General features: G+C 44.4%; 3 protein-coding genes and 1 long non-coding RNA gene across 8 annotated transcripts in view; 2 read left to right on the top strand and 2 right to left on the bottom strand.

Annotated features, from left to right (window-relative positions):
- Positions 1–307: 307 nt before the first annotated feature.
- On the top strand, positions 308–7,715 carry actmap (actin maturation protease). Of its 5 annotated transcripts, none has more exons than XM_053422732.1 (9): positions 324–463; positions 909–1,071; positions 1,463–2,774; positions 2,967–3,176; positions 3,790–3,858; positions 3,973–4,097; positions 4,433–4,562; positions 5,112–5,182; positions 5,810–7,715. In XM_053422732.1, exons 4-9 carry the CDS (start codon positions 2,980–2,982, stop codon positions 6,142–6,144), a joined length of 927 nt encoding a protein of 308 aa, XP_053278707.1. In that variant the 5' UTR covers positions 324–463; positions 909–1,071; positions 1,463–2,774; positions 2,967–2,979; the 3' UTR covers positions 6,145–7,715. The 5 variants fall into 5 exon arrangements, with proteins under 5 accessions (XP_053278703.1, XP_053278707.1, XP_053278706.1 ...); XM_053422731.1 differs by having other exon boundaries at positions 2,931–3,176; XM_053422730.1 differs by having other exon boundaries at positions 1,463–2,778.
- Positions 7,496–22,133, bottom strand: itpkcb (inositol-trisphosphate 3-kinase Cb). The gene is made up of 7 exons (XM_053422725.1): positions 20,972–22,133; positions 11,880–11,979; positions 11,143–11,356; positions 10,625–10,829; positions 10,178–10,279; positions 9,608–9,679; positions 7,496–9,449 (listed from the first exon to the last, which is right to left on the bottom strand). The coding sequence occupies exons 1-7, from the start codon at positions 22,118–22,120 to the stop codon at positions 9,240–9,242; spliced, it is 2,052 nt and encodes a 683-aa protein (XP_053278700.1). The 5' UTR covers positions 22,121–22,133; the 3' UTR covers positions 7,496–9,239.
- Positions 18,146–22,837, top strand: part of gfm1 (G elongation factor, mitochondrial 1) — a 20,685-nt gene continuing 15,993 nt past the window's right edge. Inside the window, exon 1 of the mRNA XM_053422723.1 lies at positions 18,146–18,289. The gene's annotated coding sequence lies outside the window, so the exon portion shown is untranslated. The remainder of the gene's footprint in view (positions 18,290–22,837) is intronic.
- The window catches only part of LOC128440130 (uncharacterized), a 3,516-nt gene continuing 2,855 nt past the window's right edge, over positions 22,177–22,837 (bottom strand). Inside the window, exon 2 of the long non-coding RNA XR_008338478.1 lies at positions 22,177–22,286. This is a non-coding gene — a long non-coding RNA (uncharacterized LOC128440130). The remainder of the gene's footprint in view (positions 22,287–22,837) is intronic.

Here is a 22,837-nt window from a genome sequence, read left to right as displayed (position 1 = left end):
AACATAATGTAAATTGCAGAGTGTATGTTTTAGTAAATAAGCTGACTGTGTTATGTAAGCACTTTATTCACAGATGTAAATATTTAACGGATGGAAGAATGAAATAAAGATGTTTGCTGAATTTCCTCAATGTACTTCTTTCGTTACTGGACTTGTTTATGCTCATTGTGTTTCACTACTGTATCAACACTGATGTCAACTTGAATACTTCATATTTATTTAAAGGTTTGTTTTTGTAACAAGTATTTTCAATACTAAAAAAAATGTAAATACAAAAGACCAACTTCCGATAGTATCGTGTTATTTCCTGTCAAGCGCGGGCATGTCTGTTGCGCGTGCGCTCACTGATATCTACTGCGCATGTTGTGGTGGAGGACGGAGGTCCGCCATCTTGTCTGCAGGTTGGATTTGCGGATATTGGGACCGAGGAAGAAAGGCGGAAAAACACAAGAGAACACAAGCGGTGAGATACAGAGTCTGAAGAATATTTAATAAAGTCTCAGTAACTTTGTTGGGCTTTGATTAGATGTTATATATCTAACTCAGGGTGTGTTATGGACACAGTCAAAATTCCCAGTGTGTCCAACCAGTCTGCTGGTGTTACCATGTCAGTGTCATAGTTATAGACATGTAGCTGTCATCACTTGTTAAACATATATAGTTAAACCAGTTTAATGTTGACAACAAAATGTTAAAATTCCGTTACATGAGCTCGCTGTGGCAGCAGAGGATGACAGCATGGCCTTCACCCAGCAGCCCCCTGTGGTTTATCCTGATCTGCACCACCACTAACCATTGTGGGACCTGACTCAGTTCCTGTCAGGAGAACCAGCTCCTAATGTAGAATGTGTGTGTTACTGTTTAAATTCAGTTTAAAATAACCTACAATGACTTGAACTGTTTTCCAGATGCACCCCTCTATAATCAAGGATGGAGGACAGTTGCAGAGCACCTCCCTCACCAGCTGGGCCCAGTTCGGTTGTCCCCTGTGCCCCAAGTTCAGCACAGCACAGGGAGAGACACTACGGAGACACCTGGGGGCCCACGTACAGAATGCAGTGCATCTCCAAGGTGGGTTGATGGGAAGCGTCTGCTGTGAAATGACACTTTCACATGTGTAATGTTGAGTCGCACTTACCCTGGATTCTAGGGTAAGTGTTTTTTACAGTAGCCCAACTTGGACAAACTAGAGACCTTTTGAGTTTTTATGACAACTGAAGGCTGCCACAGGTTCTGCTTCAGGTTTGGAAGGGGACAGTGAGGTGAGGTGAGGTGAGGGGCATTGGCCGCAACATGCAACTTCACCACTGGATATCACCAAATTCTACAGCCTGAATCTTTAATTTTAATTGGTAAACTGGAAACCATTGCTGGAGTTGAGAAAATTCATATATGTTTTAAAAAGTATATGTTTTTGAGGTATAAAGTCACACATTTAAGTTGGATTACTCTTTCTCTGCAGACACTATCATTTGCAGATGCAACCTGTCGTGCAGAGACACGGGTCATTACCACTGTCCAAACTGCACAAAAACAATCGTGCGCAAAAGAGATATCACGTCACACGTGACTGGATGTCAGAGACCATGTGATAAAGTACCACCGCCATGTGAAACACCCTCCACTCAGTCAGCTGACGTCAGCCAATCTGCACCTTCATCATCATCATTGGTCTTCACTCCCTGTGCTTCCCAAGAGAAGTCCGCACACGCTCCAGGATGCACATCTTCAACACCTGACTCGGAGCCTCACTCTCCCCTATCTGCTCCAGAGGATTCAATCATAAATGAAGACCACTGCTACACACTTTGTCCCAAAGCTTCCCTCCTGTCCCCTTCTGTTGCACCACAGTCTTCTCCACCACCCTCAGCCTCACCCCCAAAGGCCTCTGAGTTGGATCTATCACCCAGGGAAGAAGTCAGTGCTGCTGCTGCTACTGCTCCTGCACGCTCTGAAACAACAGAGCTGACATGTTTTCGTGTGGCAAATTTGAAATCAGTGAAGTGTCCTCACTGCTCCATCGTCCTTTACAAAAAAAATCTGTCAGTACACATGCAAAGGAAGCATGCAACGCTCAAAGACATCACAGGTTCATCTCCCCTGGAATATGTTGATAGAAATTGCAGCACAGGGACACCGGTACCAAGCAGAGGTCACCTGAGCCGAGGGGAGTCGGTTGTTATCATCTTATTAAAAAAAATAAACAAGTGACTGAATAAATAACACTGAGTTCACAAACTTTTTTGCATGTGAGAAATATCGACTCTTATGCTGGAGGGTTTGAGTCTTTACAGAATGAATGAGGGTAGTGGTGGAAAATGGGAGGTAGAGAAATTGTACTGGGGGCGTTTTGGGGTTTTATTGTATTATCATTGGAGCATTGAACATATATAGAACATTCCTATATACATAACTATACATGAATATAAATGGAATGGGACAATTTGGGTAAGCCGAACAAGACACTTTTTTATGGTCTTAAATAAGAAGATGTACTAGGGGGAGTTTGGGTGTTTTATTGGATTATTATCAAAATATAGAACATTCTTTACAAATATAGCTGGTACAATGGGGGAAAGCCAAACAATACACTTCTTTATGTTCTAAAATCAGAGGATACACTAGGGGGCGGTATGAGCGTGATTTCAGCCGGTGATGAAGACGAAGAAGTGAGACTAATATGGACAGAACCAGGAGGTAGAAGCTGCTCGGACACAAAGAGACTAAACACCGGGTCTGGTCCCTGAGTAGCTGCGGTGGTTTGATGAGCAGAAGTAGGTGAATATTAAAAGTTAATCACGGATCGATCAGTTTACAGGAGAGTTTCTGTTTGTTGTTAGCATCCGAGCTGTTAGCTGACCTGTCAGAGTTAGCTCGAGTTTGTATGGAGGGTTTTTAACAGCTGCTGCCACTTCCTGCTTCTTGCAAAGTTATCCCCTTACTTCATACGTGGCTTCATTTGGAAGGACCAGTACGGACATGTCAGTGGAGTGCTCCCTGTCACCTCCTCCTCCTCCTCTTCCTCCACCACCTCCACCTCCACCTGCTCCTGCTCCCCCTCCTCCAGCCCCAGCAGATAGGAAGAAGAAGCTGTATCAGACCATAGCCAGCAGCAGGAGTCCAGTGGAGGGAGACCACACTGAGGCCTGCTCCCTGCTCAGCCAGAGGGACAGCAGGTGAGAGTCACTGGGAGGAAACACTGCACGTGTCCCATTGGACATCTGATTACTACTGGTCTCATTGTCTGGAAACTGGTTAAACATCACATAAACTGATACAAGTGTCTCTGAGCAAAGACGAATACATAACACGTTCCTCCCTGAGTCCATTAACCGGCCCTGGACTTAATTCACCCTTCCAGCATTTTACTTCCCAATTTATACTAAGTTATCTTCTTTTCTATACATTCTGTGAGAAATAAACCAAAGTGTTGAGAAATGCCTGGATCCATCTCATTGACTCATCACATCCTTCCACCAAGTGTCACAGTGATTAATTATAGCGTAAGCCTGACAAATAACAGCCGCTGATGAAAACAAATTGAAAAGTGTTTCCTAATATTTGGTCCATCCCACTTTCTTATATAAGACTGGTAGATGTGTCGAAACACGCAGCCGCCATGAAGTAAACATGAACTAAACCAAAAATATTTGTATGTGGGCTGTTGAACTAGACTCTAACAGACTGAACATTTGTTCTAAATAAGCTGTTTGACTTTGGAAAGTATGAGGACACAGTCATTCTAATGGAAAAGGGTTTGTTTATGTTACATGATGATCTTGGCTTCAGTTTTAGGAAGGACCTGCAGTGGATCCTGGTGAACACATACGTGCCTTCTCTCATCCAGGATGGTCCTCAGTGAGTGGGAGTACAATCAGAGCATTATGTTATTAGTCTGGCCTGAACGCTTCGGTGTTTATAAATAATAGTGACATATTAACCCAGGTGTGACTTCAACCATTTACCTTCCAGGTGTGGTCTGGTGGCTTTGTGGATGGCTGCTCACCTGCGTCAGCCCCGGCTCAGTGTCGACATGGAGGCCGTGGTTCAGACGGCACTGAGCAGAGGATACACAGCGCAGGGTGAAATGTTTTCAGGTAACATGATAACGTGTAGAGTGTTTTTTTTGGTCCAGTTTGTTTGAACAAAATGAGTGTGTGAAACAAGAGTAAAGAGGGGTGTGTTCCTTTCATCTCGGAGCGCTTGACAAAGCCCGAATCCTGTCAAAGGCTAAATAAATACCAAGGAATCCCTCCGTGTCACCAGAAGAGCAAATATGACATTTAGCTGAAAGGGCGAGATGCAGGATGTTGAGGGTTAGGTTTGTTTTCTTGGTGATTCACTTATTCACATATTTACACTCTCACTCTGTGCTGAGTTTTCAGCTGGATGGTTTATTTGTATGTTCTCATTGAGGCTTTTGTTTTGCCAGCCAACAACATGGCCCTCCTGGCAGAAGAGGTTTGCGGCTGTAAGGCCGAGCTGCTGTCTGGAGGTTTGAGTGGTGACAATGCTGCAGCTGTCGTCACACATCTGTGGGGGAGACAGCCCGTTCTCCTCCCGTATCCTGAACCCAAGGGAAACCAAAAGTCTTTTTACCGCTGATGGACAAGCAGCGGACTCAAACCGGCTGCTAAGTGTCGGCCTCAGTGTTTTTCTACTAGGTTATGGATTAGCAAGACAGTGGGACAATGTAAGCAGCCAGTGGGATTCCCCTAATATCTCCCTCCCATGTAATCATTCATTCACGTGCAGAGAAAGAAGTCTCTTGTGTTCTTCCATTTTGCCGACAGCCAGCATTTGTAGAAAAACACTGCTGCCTGTGTGGATTTGTGTTTATCTCAGCTGATAATGAACAACAAAGTGTTATCACGTTTGAGTAGAGAGTGTCACCAGAAGAGAGAAACTTACTATTTACGTTCACATTTAGCATCTTTCTCGGTCACACTTCTTCACATAATGATTTAATTCACAAAAAAGTGGTTTTCTCTATGTTAAGAATTACAATCGGCTGATTTATCCATATAAGATCTATATCTATATCAACCAGGCTGTGCTGTCTGTGATATGAGAACCGATCACACTGTAAAAGTCTTTGACAGGAAGTACAGATACGACGAGGACTACAACCACGAGCCGTGCCAGCGCAGTGGCCACAGGGCGCACTGGGCCGTCGCCTCAGGTAAGACTGGATATCGCTCATTCACCAGTGGGACGCTTTGTAAAGGTGGTTCAGAAAAACCAGGCTGACTCTTCTATGATGAAGCTGGTTTGGAGCCGATCTAAGTTTCTGCGCTCTACTTGTAATTTATGACATTGCAGGTTCAGATTCCACTTTGAGTGATGTGAAGTTTATTTGAGTTAATAATGCTGCTGAAAATTCAAACATAAGTGACAACGTATGAGATGCAACATACAATTGTATCCGAATAATTTGTTTCATAGGAAGACAACATAATTGGCATATTTTGTAAATGTATTTGGAGACAAAGAGAATAGAAATTATAATTTATTTATATATTTAAAAGAACATACACTGACTGAAATATTGTGCAGATCCTTTAATGGAAAAAGAGCTGACCTTGGATTTTTAACCAATTTAATTAGATTCATTCTATGTCATTATGTGAAAATTAATTTTACTGCACATCTACTGGGCGGATGGATTGTGACTGGAGGGATACGTTTCCCTTAATGAGACTGAATATCCTGAGAATATGTCAGATTTACAGATGTAAACCTGGTTTAACTGTTAATCTTCCCCTCAGGGCTCCATGTCGCTCACACTTACAGATTCCTTTCTTTCCAGGAGTTCTCCTCGGGTTGGATCAGGGGAGTGTGAGCAGTAGTGGCGCCCAGCCGGATCCCAGTCTTCCCTGGCTTCACCTGCCCAGCGACACCAGCTCCCCTTGTCCCGTCCGCAGCACGGGGCTCAGAGAGGTTTACGTCCTGGCTAAGCAGGGTAAGAGCCTGCGCTACCAGCTGTGGAGCCTGGACAGCGTGGCTCGGAGCAACGAGCAGCTGAGGACGATGGACCCTCAGAGAGCCGGGGACGGGAGCCGGTATGTGGTTCCTAGCGGGGACGTGGAGGCCGGGCTGGCTGGACAGGCGGTGCTGCTGCACACGAGGACACAGGAGCACTAAAAAGTGTTGGTGCTGCTTGAATCATGGATGTAAACTGCAATTGAGAACATGCAGGGAACAGTTCAAAGTAATAATGAGAAGCTGAGGGGCATCACAGTGGATTCTTATAATGCAGCATGACTGAGCCTACAGTAAATTTACAGGGCTGTGAAAAATGCTTTAAAGCTGAGTTTCACACTGTAAAGAAACTGTATTTGGCCAAATACTGATGCAGCCTGGTTGTTGAGTCTACTAGTGATGGGTGCTTTGAGAACATTTAGAGCAAACTGCTATTTAAACAAACCTCAGGGAGATTTCTCTTCGTATAAGGCCTTAGTGGTAAATTATATGTAATATAATGAAGAATAAGAGGCTCTTGAAATGCTGTTGGTCCTGAAGAGCACATTAACTCCATGTTACCTCATTAATGTTCAGCAAAAAAACTGATCATGATCTCCGTATGAAGTGCCTGTGGTGTAAACATGGTGTCTATTATTTATGAATAGCACATGACATATTATATTAATTACACAATGCAAAGCTCACAGTGGTGCAGGCTGTAAGTGGTTCACTAGTTAAAAAAGAATCTAGCTGAACGATATGAGATAAATAACGTGTTTTAAACATGACAGCATGTGAAACTGTTCAAGTAGACCTCCCAAATTAACATGTGAAATTATGACAATGCAAGTGGATAGAATATGAGTTTTAATCACAATTATAAACTACATATAATGTGAAAAGACTTGTTACACACCCATAGACCAGAACAACTGAATTCAAACTAAGAAACTGCAGCTGTTTTTATGGAGAATTACATTTTTGTGCGGCAGGTTTACAACATGGTGAAATCATCACAGAGTGAATGTGATGTTTATACAATAAATAGTTTCATGTAGGAGGTTTTGTTTTTATCTGCGTTTGTGTGTTGGCAAGATTACACAAAAACTCTAGAACTGAATTCCATTGAAATTTTATTAAGTAATGGGGCATGACCCAGGGGAAATCCCATAACATGTTTGTGCAGATCTGGATTTAACATTGTGTGATTGGAGTTTCTCTATTTTTCTTGATTTGTCAGAGGATTATTAATTTATTTTAACAGATTTTTATGAATGTGGCTCAGATCTAAATTAAAATGTGGATCTAGTAAATCTAAACGTGGTTTCATGAGTAGACAGTGGGGCCTTAACAGAGGCTTGCGCTCTACTCCGTGACATTTTGCTTTAATATTTTTTCATCTCGATTCACCACTTATCTGTACATGTTTTGCAAAATAGGGGAAATTATAGTTATACACTGAAATCCATATAGGATCGATATTTAAAGAGCCATGTGAGTTGTGTTGTGTGCGACAGTGAAAACAAAAACAAACGTTAAAATTTCCAGTTTATTGCAATCCACAACCTTCTGGACAAAGCAGGGACGGACAACTTTTAAAACGCGCCGTCTTCAAAAGATACAAAATGTGGCTATGAATCCAGTTTTCTTTCCGATAGAGCAGCACCCAGTTTGAAAAGCTGACAGTTTGCCATTTTTACAAATAAAGAGGATTTGTGGGTAAAGAAATATAAACACTTTGTAAACATTAGTCCTCCTCTCCCCCTGTACGTTTGTTTAGCAGAGATGGAAAAACTCTGAATTTAAATTCTAATTTCATGAAGTCAAAACATTTGCAGCACTCTTAGACAATTTGTGTGCCAAGTCAACCGCCAACCTGGAGATACACACGCACTCACTTTCACACACGCACACACACTTACACTCGCAGTGCGGAGTGACACAGTCGAATTCTGTCTGGAAGACTGAAGAACGCTATGTTCACCAACCTGCTGCATTCCAGTCAAGGAATCGTATGATCAGAAGCACGGCCTTAATATCCGACCATAACAAATGTCGTAAACTCTTGATCGTGCGTACACAAATCCAAACCCACAAACCTCCTGTTGAGTTTAGCAAAATGAGGTTTACAACATCCTCGTGTTTTAAACTGATACTCAATAACACATTGTCCTTTGCATCATAAGACACTTTCAAATTTCATGATCGCGTGGGAAGTCGCCGCATAAGTGAAATCACGTGAGAAAAGTCTGATAAGTTTAAATCAGGTAATTCCAGTTTCATTTCACCCTCAACGCCGTCACTTGACTTTTCCGTCAAAAAAGAAAATCTACAGCAACACTGATCAGAGAGAATCAAGGGGTGAGAGATTAAATCCACATTAAACGGCTGTAAACCCAGTACTTGACTGCTGCTTCCCACTTTAAGACGCACAGAGGCACTGCTCGATTTGTTCAATGGCTTTGTGAGGATCCATAGTGCAACAAATTCCCAACAAACGTGGCTGCCAAGCTGATTATAGTGTACAAAAAAAAACACATCTTTCACTGCATAATCACACAAATGTCCAAATAAGAAATGATGAGTTTCTACTAGAAGTTAAACGTTGGGATTAGATGCAAATCAGTTTATACTTGGGGTGAACTCTTTGGAAGAGAAACAGCAGGAGTCCACTGCACTGGAATGATCAAACAGCTCGTGCTTCACGAAATGCCAGGCACAGAAATCGTACAAGGTAAAGAGGTTATACCAAGGCCAAAAAAAAGGTTTAAATAAAGTCGTATTTACACACCGAGTTAGTTAACACGTGGTCTGACCAGTGTTTTAGTGTTTACACATCAAAAGTGGTCCATGACATTAATAAAGCTCCCCGTTACCAAACTCCTCCAAAGCTGCGTTTTTTAAAAAAAAAGGATCAAACTGAGCGCTCTGTGCAACTCCAACCAGCAGGGGGAGCTGGTGAGGAGGGAGATGAGTCATGTTCAGTTTGTCTTAGCAGGAAGTGTCAATTCTCCCCCCCTCCTCCTCCGTAGATGGAGCTTGTTACATGACATTGGCTTTTAGCATGTTCCACTCTGCAATAGAAATCCTGCTCTTGTTTGCCCCTCCTCTTCTTTCACAGGTCCATGTGGATAGAGACACTGGGATCATAAAGGGGGTCTGGAAATACTCTTCTAATCTTTCCTCTGTCAGTTTTCAGATTCCCCCGATCGTGCATAATCTTCCACCTTTTGGATTGGGATCAATCTTTCGTTCCAGTCTCCTGCTTCTCCCTCTCAAGGCGTCTGAGGAAGCATGCTGCTGAAAATGTCAATGAGGTTGTCCAGTCCCCACAGGTAGCCGTCCTCCCTGTTGCCCTCCAACCAGGGGGTCCTGTGGTCCAGGGTCTGCAGGTCGGGCAGGGGGACCGTCTTCCCGAAGTCGATCATCCACACCCGGGCCTTCCCAGAGGCATCGTGCACAAACAGCAGGGAGCTGCCCACGATCTGCGACAGAGAGAAACCGGTGAGACTGGTGACACTTGAGGCGTCTGAGCAATTTCACACAGGAGCTAATGACACCAAGATATCACAGATCTGAAAAGTCGGCCAACAGGTTTTGTTCAGGAACCATGGAAACCGAGTTGTGTGTCAGTTTGTCTCACCTCGTGAGTCCTGAAGAAGAGCGACTTCTCGAGGGCCGAGCGGAGCTCCTCCAGCCGCTGCAGGTAGAGTTTCTAAGAAAAGAGAGAATAAAGAGATGTAGGGTATGAGACAGTGAGAACAGAAAGACTTCTTTTCAGTTTCTTTTTTTCCTTGGTGTACGAATCTTCTGCTTTCCCCTATTCATTTATTTCTGTATTTATTTAATCATTTGTTTGTTTACACCTGAAGCAGATGTATATATTAGTAAATTAGGGGTTTCATGAAATCCCAAGAAGGGAGGAGGCCATTGCATCATTGGTATGACACAGAAATAAAAAAATTATCTAGGATTTTGAAATTACCTAAAAATACATCAAATTCTCCCCCTTTTTTGATTATATGAACTTTAGAATATTCAGTGGAACCATTTCAGGGATACTCTTTAACATTATTTAAAAAAAAATTGGAATGGGACTAAAATCACACAGCTCACAATATCTTTTTTCATCGTGTTTTGTTTTTTAAATCTATATTCTAGACTTTATAAATATTTTGCATTTACAAAAACTGCCAGTGAACTTGCGACTCACCAGAGTCTGAGTGTTGCCGTCGACAAAGTCTCTGAGGGCCAGCATCACCTGCTCCCTGTGCTTCGTCTTCTTAAAGTTGGTGTTACATGTTCCATCAGCTCTCTGTAGGGAAAGAGAAAACACATCAGACTGTTATTCTCCTTCCTCTCTGACATCTTCCTCAAACACAAACACATGCATGTTCTTGAGTTGTGGTTAAACTACAGTGACAGTGCTGCAGCCAACTGCTGTGGATAGCATTTTCCCTTCAGTGTGTGTGTGTGCGTGCGTGTGTGAATGTGTGCATGTGTGTGTGCGTGTGTGTGTGTGTGTGGTCTATCCAGTGAACAAACGGATAAATATTTACTCCCATTGATTGGTTTACTTCTGGTGGAAACTATTTGTTCTATGTGGTAACACTGACTTGAGTGTTCACAGTGCCGTGTGTGTTCCGCTGTGACCTCTGACCTTAATGCCTTCGATGCGGAATCCCATGGTGGCCGTGGAGCTGAGCGTCTCCCTCCACTGCATGTATCTGGGCTTGATGACGGCCTGCTGGGCCCTCTCCTGCTCTGTGGGGGCCCCGGGGTCCACCGCCACCATCTTCTCGTACATGTCCTTCCGCAGACGTGGACGCTCTCTGGCTTTTATCAGCTCCTCCTCCAAGTACGTCCTAACAAGTAAAAGGGTTGATACTTAATTTCTCAAATGAATCACGTAGAATGTATTTAACATTTTATTTCATCTAATTAACCTTTTTGCTGCATGATTTTATATCCTAAAAGTGCAAACTCCTCTAAATCCTGTAAACCACTTTGCTGATGACGAATATACAGCTACTTTTATTGCAAGGTATGGTGGCGAGGTGGGACTAACCCGTGTTAAGGTCTATATTTGTGTAAAGGTTCATTTTTAAGGATCACTTTACCTCCAAAAACATAACATAAGCTCTGATAAACTCTTATTATAGCACAACATGTTCTTACCTGCTGCCCATCTTACAGTCCATGATGGAGGGGGAGTCGAAGTCAGCCAGCAGGTCGTCCATCAGGTTGTAGTCCTGCTCATCTCGCTGCACCACACCGTAGTAGCCGGGCACATATGGCCGCAGAGTGTCCTTCATCAGCTGCTGGAGACTCTGCTGCTCACACTCACAGTATCGCTTCAACAGGCGGCCGTACTCCCCCGCCTGGAAGTTACCTTGAGAAGAGACGGACTGAGCGTTAGAACATTTTTGGTTGACATTCTGGGAAATACACTCGTTGCAATGAGATGAGGAGATTGATACTTTTCTCATGTTTATGTTATGTCTGTCATGTTTTTTTGTTAGTAAGCAGGATCATGCGAAAACTGCTCCACTGATTTCCATGAACTTTTGTGGAGGGGTGGGGCATGACCCAAAGAAAAAACAATTCCACTTTGGTTCAGCTCCAGATCTCAGACACCACAACTATTATACATGAAACAGATTAACAAACAAGGTATGATGTGATAATGACTGGGCTGATAGGTGCTGATTGCATCTGTTTCCCCCTGTTTCCAATCTTTATGCTATGCTAAGTTACATGGCTGTTAGATTTAACCTTCTATTTAACAAAAACATGTGAGCTGCATTGATCTTCTCATTTTTCCACAAAAAAAACATTTCTTTGAATAACGAGGCCGAAGAATAAACATGTATACGTATTATTCGGAGATTTATACACTCTGTATTTATTTTTACCTGCATGGCCGGCGAGCTGCACCCACGGGTAACGCTTCTTGAAAGACACGACGAAGGGGGACCAGTGAACCATCGTCTTCAGCTTCTGCCAGGACCTATTCTGGAAAACACAAAAACCACAAAGAACGTCATCCTCCCGTTGAAACGGTGCAGGTGGTCACATAAACAAAGAATCAGACGCACTGACTGACCGACGTGGGGGTTTAAGTTCCTGTGAAAGAGAGCACAGAGCTACATACACAGGCCAATAGTGATTATTCATTAAAGGGAACCACACCCTGTAGTATACACATACACCCCCCCACCTGACACACACACACATCAGTAGACATTGGACAGATCCTCCCCTGCACCCAAGGTTATGCACCCAGGTGCACAAAGCCCATTCATAAAACATTTACCAGAGACATTTCTGTGGAGTCGTAAAAACAGACCAGTACTGTCTGAAACTCTGTGTGTGTGTGTGTGTGTGTGTATGTTTGTGTGCGTTTGTGTGTGTGTGTATAACGTTTATCTGTGTTGGGAAACACCAGAGCAAGGACAGTGTGCAACAGCGGCTTTGACGTAAGCAATCTGAGAGGAACATAACATCGATTGATTAAAGCGTGTGTGTGTGGGAAATCACAACAAACGGGACAGCCAGTTTAAGATATGAATGTGTTGCATTGTAATGGACTTTGTCCACACTCAAACAATATCACTCAATATTTCCTCTTGGCTTCTCAATTTCCAATCTCTCTTTTAAAACTTCCTTCAATGTTTGTACCACATAAAGTAAATGTTAATAACAGAAATGCATGATTAAAAAAACAGGATGTATGTGTGACGGAGACAGAACTGGTTAACATGAGTAATGTAATGCATAGACAAGAAGCTATAATCATAAATTAATCCCTTTATAACTAAATAGTATCTGTGAGCAGCCTATCTCTGACATGTTTACATATCGGCCTATCTCTGCTCTCCTCTCTCGCATTCTTTCCACAGCTGCTCCGTTCAAACTCTGTCACAATAAAACAGTCTCACTGCAAGAGTTACACACGCAACACAAACTGTGAGTGTGTGTTTACCACAGAGGAAGAGAGAATTTATGGAGAGAGGTTTTGAAACCCTAAGATTTAAAAAGGTCCACAAAGCTCCTTTTTCAATAATCTTCTTATCTAAGTTTAAAACTGTGTCCAGATAGAAAATGTCCAGAAAACTGGGAAACTTGCAGAACATCAAGGTGGAGGGGGGAGGGCTTATGGGTAAAACACGGTCAGTGTCAGGACGCAAGAGGCGAGAGTGTAATGAAAGTCACTCCTGGAAAGTTTTAGACCGAACACGTGACCCCAACACACCCTCCACCACCTCAGGTCAAAGATCGCTGATGAAACCTGTGCACAGCGACTGTGTTTCTCCAAAGGGAAGCGCGCAATTTGCAACATGACGAAAATTCCTCTCGCTCATTTCGACATGTTTGACTAATCGAAGCAGGTTCACATTTTGACCCACGTCCCAGCAGCACAAACGCGTCCACTAGGTTTGAGCAACAGTTACTCTGGCAAACGTAACACTGGAAATCCTACTGGACATTCTGTAGTTCATTTCATTTTTCCGCAAATCTTTTTTTTGCTTAGGTGACCAGCGTTGGTCGCCTCAGGGTGAAAACCACGATGTGCTGCTTCTGTTGTATGTTCATTTATTTACCTCTTAATGGTCTAATTACTTTAACCAGGGAGGTTAAGGGGGTTAGGGAGGGAGGGAGGGAGGGAGGGAGGGAGGGAGGTTGGGTAGTAAAGTTGTTGGTTAAACTTTTGGGATGCTGAAATATTCTGTAAGCCGAAGCAGAAATCCCATCGCTCTACTTATCCGCTTTAACAAACCTCCCCTCCAATCTTAACCCCTGTAAATCACAACAAGCTGCAGCCGCTCCACCCGGTCAGTACAGTAAAACGCCGCCCTCCAAAGTGCTGCTGTCAGGGATATTTATGAACCTGTTATGTAAGGTTCACAACACAACACAGCAAAACACAGGAGTGTTTAAGAGAGAACGAGGGGGCACTGGTAAACATGTTCACATTTGGTCCTTTCAAAAGAATAAGAAATGTTAGACCTGTATGTCTATCATCAGAAATAATCTATTTGATTTTTTTAGCTAAAACATCTCAAACTCAGTTTCCCAGTGATCCAATCTGCTGCTTTCTCGAGCATCAACAATAGTAACCTGAGTATCTTTTGCTTTTATTCATTTTGAAGCAGCTTTCAGACAGATCAGTCCAAGTCAGCTGCTCTAGACATTCTCCAGTTTTCCTGCCAGCCCCAGAGTAAAATCAGCACGTTAGGCTCTAATAACCGATCATTTGAAATAACATATGTAACCCTGTTTACCCATTAGACCATACTGTCGTATCTTTTAATCTAACTAATGCTAGCAGCACCTGTCCTTGTCTAAAGAAGCCCTCCGTGACAGATGAAAGCCAAGGGGGATGGGGGGGAGATAGGAGAGGGAGGTGCAGCAGACACCCAAATCTGCTGCCTCTCTTCTTTCTTCCTCTTCTTTTATCTACCACCCATCAGGCTTTCCCTCTAATTGCTTCAAGCTGACAGGTTAATGTGTTGCTGCTGTGGGGTCAAATGTCTAATGTTACAGAGCTAATGCCCCTAATGCTACTAATGTAATGTGATTGTTCTTTCAGTTTAAACAGAAGGAGCTGTCTCGTCCCCACTAAGTCCAACCTTCACCGTGTCCACCACATAGCACAGAGCTTTGTTCAATCACTCTTTGTTTCCTTAACCTGACATTGATAAATGCCATCCTAAAGTTATTTCCTTGCCACTGTTGCTTTTATTTTGACATGCCGTCATTCAAATGGGACTCGACTCTTTGTTCATCACCACGTTCTCTCAATCTTTCATTTCCTTTCTCTTTCCTGTCATCACACTCCCATCCTGCCTGTTGCTTTCAGACCTCTCCTTGATGTTGAGGTCGGAATGCCTGGAATGTTTCCCAGAATCATCATGAAGACACACACTCACACACTCACACTCCTGTCTCATTATACAACCTTAAGCATCGCAACTAAACCAAGTCTTCACCCTTTAACAGCCCTCTGAAATGAGAAACGTTCAGAAACTCACTCCATACACACAAGCATGCACAAATACAAATACACACACACTTACACACACAGATATACACAATAATAAAATCTGTCAACTGTATCTGACGTAATCCACCTTCAGATCATGTGTTGGCAGCTACAATGGACTCTCTGGGGTTTGAGCTGAATTTAAATTCTGCTCTGGGTAACTTTTCCGTTTTCTGTTTCTTACCTGGCCGACAGAGTAACAGTGTGTGAGGAGGCAGGCGCTCACACCGGCGCTCACCGCCCTGGAGACGAAGCCAGAACGCAGCCAGAACAAAACACTCCGCATCATCCGAGCAGGGTCTCCCAAGACGAGCACCCCCGGGGACGTGTGCCTCCCTGTCCGGCCCAGATCCTTCATCCTCATCTATCTAACTGAGCTCCTGGCTAAGGTGCTGCCTTATTCCTGTTGTTCGGCGTCAGCCAGTCGCTCTGCAAAGCTCTTTTGTAAACTAAGGCCTTGTGTTGCCTGGTTAGTAATCCTCGCCTGTCAAACTGAACCCTTCTCCATCTCTGCAGCCTCTTTTTGTCAATTCAATTTTTGTCCTGTTTCGACATCCTGTCCCTCCTCCCGTAACACTTTCTCAATCAAGCATATCTATGTACCTACAGACCTGAAGCTGTCATCTCTCTCTCTTTCAACATCTGCCTGCTTCAACTATTTCCCTTTCCTTTTACTTCCTCCCTTAAACCATTCACCTATTCACCTATTCACCCCAAGGGCACAGGAGGCGTCTTCCTTTTCGCCTCTGTTCAACCTTTGTCCTCTCCTTCCTGTCTCTTCTACCCTGATCCCCACAGGGTGTATCCTGATCCCCACAATGAGCTGAGATTCATCATGAGGGACTGGCAGCATGGGGGTAGGGTTGGGACAACAGGCCTTCCCATAAACGCTCCCAGTGCCACATCTCCTTCTGCCTGCATGACGAATTCCTAAGTAGTACGTAACGTACAAGCAGAGATATGTGTGTGTGTGTGTGTGTGTGTGTGTGTGTGTGTGTGTGTGTGTGTGTGTGTGTGTGTGTGTGTGTGTGTGTGTGTGTGTGTGTGTGTGTGTAAGCAGAACCTGTCAGACGACTATCATCTGCTACAGGAGTGACTACATATACATGAAGGGTGTTTTCAGGTAGTGTCAGAGCTCTTTCCTCAAAAGCAGTTGATATTAAACCACATCCCTTTCCTCTCACTTCAGTTCAAGCAGATCAGCTGTGGAGGTCCACTGAACATTCACAAGGTGGCACTTTAAAAAACAACAGATTCAGATAAAAGACACCTTTTGTCATTTTGAATGGTGTTACTATACTACTGGTTGTATTGGTACTTGAATGTGTATTTATGTTCTATATTTTAGTGCTGAAACAATTGGTTGATTATTCAAGCTAGTCAGCAACTTTCATAATCAAGTAAGTGTTTGTTGTATCTCACAGCAGAACGAACAATTCAACTACATTGGGCTGCAGACCAGTTGTGTATTATAATAAGAAAGCCAGTCAATCGTGAATCTAAAAGCAACAGCTATACAGATAAGGATTTTTTCAGGACCATGTCAAAACCAATATTAGGGGGTAAAAACCTTTCTGAAATTGTTCTATCAGCCAGCAAACATAAAAGCCAATACCAACATATTGTGACAAGCTTCAATAAATCGGTCAGACTTCGCTAAATCGCCCTTGTTCTTAGCTTTGTTTGCTGCTTACACATTGATGCACGGGTGAGTAATGATGACTCTTCCGTATGTTTTTAGTTAAGTGATGATCTGAATAAATTGTTCCTGTTTGTAACGGAGTCTTTTCTACTCGTACCTTTGCTTTAAAGCATTTGAATATTTCCCCCTGCGTCCTCATTTGTAAAGCAAATGAAGAGGGAGCTGCTGTGTGTTGACAATAGTTTCCTACTTGTGTTTGGGTGATATTGATTTTTATTGTAGAAAAAGACAGTAGATTGTAAATATCAGATCGAAAGTGTATAAAATAGAAAGGGATTCAAAAGTATATAGAGTGTATTTGTTTTCCTAATTGACTTTATATCATGGATTTTGTGTGGGAATTTGAACAACGAGTACAATGGAAAACATGTCTGCAATTGTGGCTCATTTGAATAAGTGTGTATAAACAACAATCTTCACGTGTAGGCTGCGTGTTCAAACTCAGTGTGTTTTCGTCTGCCTCTCTTCCATTCAGTCCACCTCATCTGCCAGCTCACCTTGATTTTCCTCTTGTTTTCTGTTCCGCCCCTTGTCTCATGATGTCTCAGGGGAAAATATTCATCTTTTGTACAAGGCTGAGTGGGGGGGGGGGGGGGGGGGTAGAAAGTTTGACTGAAGTAATCTGCAGATTAGATATAAATAATATGTGCATTGTTTGGCCGGCTAGACGTCCTAAGGAATTTGCATCTAATAAAAGTCAAATGTCAGGGACAGAGTAGATACTGTGTGTGAGAATGAGAGAGCAAGACGAAGAGAGAGAGAGAAAAAAAGTACCATATATGGCAAAGACGTCACCTAGCAACCGGTTCTACTTTCAGCCCAATTTTCCATGACACACACTCGACTCTGAATGCAAAAAGGCATCGCTGCGTTTGAGTGCCTGAGCATGCATGTGTGAGCAAGTATCTGCTCACGTCACCGAGCGTACAAAATGTAACTGGTTTGGTTGGGAGCTGACAGCATGGCCCACACACACATACAAGCACACACACACACACGCACACACACACACCCTCCTTCGATTAATTACTGTAAAACTGACAACAGAGCTCTTACACAACTCTGAAAGGGACACGACGTGCCCATTAAAAAAGCGGCTCTTATCAGAAGCCACAGTCGACCGTCATCATGTCAGTTGCAACAGCTCGAGTGCAACTCCTCAGGTTGCTCATTTCCTGGCGGTCGCTGTAAGAGCCAGGAAATTACACTGACCCAGGACCTGCTGATCCAGATTAGCATTACCGACACTGGGAGCCGGATCAATTGAGGCTGCCATGTGGAAAAATGTGTACACGACATAAGTTTTCCCAAAGCTTCATAGTGAATTTTCAACAGCTGCAATAAAGAAAAGATCCAACATTACAGAAGTGGAAAAAGGAAATGATATTACTCAAATAGGAAGACCAACACCCACACCTATTTCATATCAATGACCTATCACAAGCTGTGCAGTGCTTGTATTAGCTGATTAAACTGAAAGGAAAATATTAAGCAGCGGTTTTGATAATTAATTAGTAAATTGTTACTGCTCTTTGAAGCTAAAACTCCAAATATGCTCTGGTTCCAGCTCCTCCAAAGTAGGGATCTGCTGCTCCTCTATTGCATATTAATGTTCACAGAATATATTTGTGTTTTAAACTGTTGTACGGACACATTTTGGCTCTAACCGCGCATTTTTTAACGATCGCTTATGTGTTATATACACTTACAAAGCCAACACAATATGCAGATGGCGAAATAAAGTGTGTGTTCCTCTCTCTTTTGTGGTTTCTTGTGCTGTGTGTTGTGGCAGTTAGGATTGTGCCAGCCTGATCTTGTAGATATGCGATACCTCTGAGAAACTGAAACGTTGACGTTGGATGTTTCACTTTGATACACTCGCTTTAAAAGACGACCAACCGCAACAGATCCGATATCAGCCGTGGCTCAGTGGCCTCGGCCTCACCTCGACGTGATCATAGAGACGGCAGAGCTCGGAGCAGCTGTCAGAGAGTTAAGTGTGTTTCTCTGTGACATGTCTTTTGTCTTTGCCTCTGGAGAAAAAGATGTAAATCACCAGGCGAGGGTGGAACGTCTTCTGTGGAAAAATGACTGGGGCTAGATCATTAAACGATTTGCGTGAGTACAGTCCCTGCCCAGATTCTAGGATTAGTGCAGCACAGTGGGAATATGAAGCTGAACATCTTCAGGCCCAAACAGAACCTGGACATTCAGGATTCCCACCCTGTGGAGACGAGAGGTGGGGCGGTCTCCAGAGGACACACTGTGCTGTAAGGCCTCGTCTCATTCCAAGCATTTCTAGTCACAGTGCATCAAAGCTTTCTGAGTCATCGGCGACTTCCTACATGGAAACTTTAAACTGCACCTCGTGCCCCGAGGAGAAGAAAACCTTCAACCTCTGACTGGGGCAGTAAACTAAACTAGATCGCTCTGATAGCATTTCTGCAGCTTAATTGTGAATTAGCTGTACAGTGCTGAGGTAGCAGCCATGTCGTGGGATGACAAATCACACAGACATGCATTTAGAGAGGTGGTGGGACAGTCAGACAGACGGCTGAGCTTATCAGAGCCTTGTGATGGTGAGCCATCGGAGCTGAGCCAGTTTCTTCCAGTTTGGTTTCAATTTGTGACAGTCATGCTCCATTTATCAGGGCGTGTGAGTCAAGGCTTTGAACAATTTTTTGGACAAATTATCTCAAAACTCATTGTTCAGCTTTGGTTAAAATGTAATTTAAATTAAACAGACGTCCACCAAAACCACATGAGACACAAGCCGAGTGATAAACCGGATTACTTCCACCATGGAGGTTGTGTTATCTTCAGCGTATGTTTTGTTTGTCTGTTGAGTGAGCAGGATTACGCAAAAACTAGCACGGAGGTTGGTGAAGAGATGCGACTTGGATCAGAGGAGGACTCTTTTCATTTCGGTGTGGATCTGGATCCTCTACTTTCTTTAACACTGCGTGATAAACTGTCTATTAAATGCTTTCATTGATTTCATGGAGAATAATTTGTGGATCTCTATGAAAAAATTCAGGCATGTTTATGAGTTTGCACTTCACTGCCATCATCACGGGCGTGGGCCAGGCGCTTACAGTCCTATCACATAATGTCACCAGCACCCTGAGACCAGACCTGATACTCGTGGTCCAACACCCTGCGCTTCGGCCATAATTCACAGTATGATGATGATGAAGCGGATGAGAGGAAGAGGCTGCAGACATGGCATTTGAGGCTGAGCAACGTGGCTGGAAAGCAATGGTTTGCCCTGTGGAGGTGGGCTGCAGGGGTTTCATTACAACATCCAGCATCAGGTTGCTCAAAGATCTGGGGATCAACGGGCAAGCCCTGAACAGGACCATAAAAGAAGCATCACACACACACACACACACACACATACTGCAGAACAGTTCAGCCAATGGCTCTGGATCAGGAGGAAAGATCCCAACTGGGCCCCAGGATGTTAGAGACATGCACCCAGGTCTGATCAACCTGTGGTGGGCCTGCACTAGAAGAGGGTGTCTTGTGATTAAAAGCCCGAGACACCTACAGACGCTAAGGCACACAACAGAAGATATTTCACTCGTTAACATCTACTGTTAGATGGTAACTGAAATTGTGCTTAAAGATCTTAAAACGTAAAAGGGACATATATGCCCTATATTCTAAAATATATTGGGAATCTGAAAATATACCTATGACAAAGTTGCCGAACGCACTTCCTCTAGGTGACTTGACCAATGATGTGACGTCTGTGTATTCACTGACTGATGTGAGGGTTGTGGTGCAACATCATTTTGTCTGAAGTAAATCTGGAAATGCCTTTGTGCAACAGTGACCTGCCTGGTGACCTGCACCTGGGGCTAAAGCTGGGACAGGATGCAAGTGTTGACCTGCATGTGTCCTCTGAGAAGTGGGGGAGGACTAAGGAGAGAACTTGATTGCTGCAATTGGTTGTTTGATAACAACATCTTAGGAATCATTGATATTTTTGATATATGCCTACTTAATCGTAGGCATATATAGTCCCTAAAACTCTTTATCTGTCTATGGATCTGAAGACACATCGAAGCCAACAAGATGTAAGGATAGTGAAGTAAAGTTGGTGTTAGTAACTTCAGGAGAGGAATGACGATCACTCAATTACAATATTCACATGTAATATTCAAGGCAGTGAGATCAGTGTATGACTTTTTAGTGAGGCTGCTTGTGACTGTTACTAATGAAGTGTGATAAAGACATGTGGAGGAGACACTCACCACTGTCCCATCGTCCGGGCTGTTCATAGACCGGGCCGGAGACAGGCTGGACTCGATGTCGCTGCCGGTGAAGTCGTCCTCGGACTCCTCGAAGGATGACGCGGAGGACAGGCACAGGGAGGACGAGTTGGACAGCTTCCTCGGGGATCGCATCAGGGCGGGGGAACCCCCGCAGCCGCTGTCCGAGCAGGGGGACTCGGCGTCGGCGTGAGGCTCGAGACTCGAGCTGAGCTCCGTGGAGAAACTCAGCAGGGCCGGGGGACCCCCCTGGGAGCGGGCCGGACTGGGGTCCCTGGTTATGATGAATGTCGGTATGGTTCCCTGGAAACTGGGGCCTCCTGGGGGGGTGAGGGGGCCCTGATCCGAGTCCGTGGGGGTCTCGCTTCTCACCACACAGCAGTTGTTCTGGTCGCCGGCCGCTGTGGGCGGACACGACACGGGGCTACGGTCGGCTTTAGTCATTTTAGCCTCCGTGAGCGAAAGTCCAAGATCCAAAGGTGGATCCGGGGGAAAGCCAAACAGAGTGCCCAGGTCAGAGGTGAGCGGCGGGGCTGCGGTCCCACTCGTCTCCGTCAATACCCGAGCCCCAGACACAAAACGACCGTGGTGGTTCCCCCCCAGTGGCTGATCTTCCATGGCCCTCGCCGGGGGATCCGAGGCATTGTCCTCCCGCACGGATTTCTGAACCTCTCCGCCCGCACTGCTGTCTTCACCGGGCCGCCTCTCCGGGTCTGACGCATCGGACGAGCCCGCCGCTGCCCGCTCCCCGCTCACGACGCGTCGGGCTTTCTCATCGAGGCCGGACGGTGCCTCGATACTACCCGGGGCCGCTCGGTGCTCCCCACCCGCCGACACGACCTCGTCCCTCGGCAACTTTCCCACCCTGTGATCGCTGCGCGTCGCTGCCTCGGCTCCGTTTCCGCAACCGAACGCCGCCTCCGTCTGGTCTCGCTTTCTCCTTCCCAGACACGACAGCACTTTATTTTTCATCGGATTCCTTTTCGACCGGTGCCCGCGTCGCTTCTCCCCGCTCCTGGACGTGCGGACACGGATTCGCTGGCTTGTCTCGCCCGCTTCCCGCTTGGCTCCGGAGGTGGCGCCGCCGCCGCTGCTGCTGCTGCGCGAGAGATCCGAGCGCGTTTGGCCCATCCCGCATGCCGTAGTAGTAACTACAGACACACCTTCACCAGTGGATTTTGAAAATGTTTGAAACCAACGAGTCTCTCACAGAGCAGTCAGCCATTAGTCATATAATCCATTTTCCTCTGTGGAATCGCAACATGATCCGTTCTCTCCATGTAAGAGGAGTTAATATCTGTGAGAAAAGCATGAATCATTTAGTAAACACTTCAACTCCCTGTTATAACAATGCAATCAGACCACTCCTTTACCGTAAACTCCATTATTCACACTGACTGTCCTCATTGTTTGTATGGCTACACAGTTTAAATGTATCTGTGAGTTATCGGCTCTGAAATCACGTGAGGATCAAGTCACCTGAACTGACCCTGAAAGTTTACTCGGAGGAAAACATGACGCGAGGAACGACTTAAAGATTACAGGGAAATAAGAGATTCACAGTTTCAGGGAGATAAGACTCAGTTTCATTAGTGTTATTCAGGGTGATACTGCCCCCTGTGTGTGGATACTGCCCCCTGTGTGTGGACACTGCACCCCTGTCCAAGCCAAGACTATTCTATCACTATAGTAATTTCATGTAGACACCAGTGTAGATATACAGAATGTGAAATGTTGTTTGGTTTCATTAAATATAAAATGTAATATGTTTGAAACTAAGGATCTGCATGTTGTTATGAAACTGTAGAAGAATTGTTGACTCAAGCCCATTTTCAGCCGATTTGAACA

The sequence above is a fragment of the Pleuronectes platessa genome, chromosome 5 (assembly GCF_947347685.1).
Source record: "Pleuronectes platessa chromosome 5, fPlePla1.1, whole genome shotgun sequence".
NCBI classification, from domain to species: Eukaryota; Metazoa; Chordata; class Actinopteri; order Pleuronectiformes; family Pleuronectidae; genus Pleuronectes; species Pleuronectes platessa.
The sequence above is the reverse complement of the archived record's forward strand: the minus strand, read 5'-3'. Positions and strand labels throughout refer to the sequence as shown.

What these genes read in the sequence shown, in the direction of transcription:
- actmap (XM_053422728.1), top strand. Translation starts at nt 323, where the DNA reads ATGTCTGTTGCGCGTGCGCTCACTGATATCTACTGCGCATGTTGTGGT. An exon ending in AACACAAGAGAACACAAGCG is followed by an intron (nt 464 to 908) that starts GTGAGATACAGA and finishes ACTGTTTTCCAG; the next exon opens with ATGCACCCCTCTATAATCAA. An exon ending in GAATGCAGTGCATCTCCAAG is followed by an intron (nt 1,072 to 1,462) that starts GTGGGTTGATGG and finishes CTTTCTCTGCAG; the next exon opens with ACACTATCATTTGCAGATGC.
- itpkcb (XM_053422725.1), bottom strand. Translation starts at nt 22,120, where the DNA reads ATGGGCCAAACGCGCTCGGATCTCTCGCGCAGCAGCAGCAGCGGCGGC. An exon ending in GCCCGGACGATGGGACAGTG is followed by an intron (nt 11,980 to 20,971) that starts GTGAGTGTCTCC and finishes TGTGTTTTCCAG; the next exon opens with AATAGGTCCTGGCAGAAGCT. An exon ending in TCTTCTTCAGGACTCACGAG is followed by an intron (nt 9,450 to 9,607) that starts GTGAGACAAACT and finishes TCTCTGTCGCAG; the next exon opens with ATCGTGGGCAGCTCCCTGCT.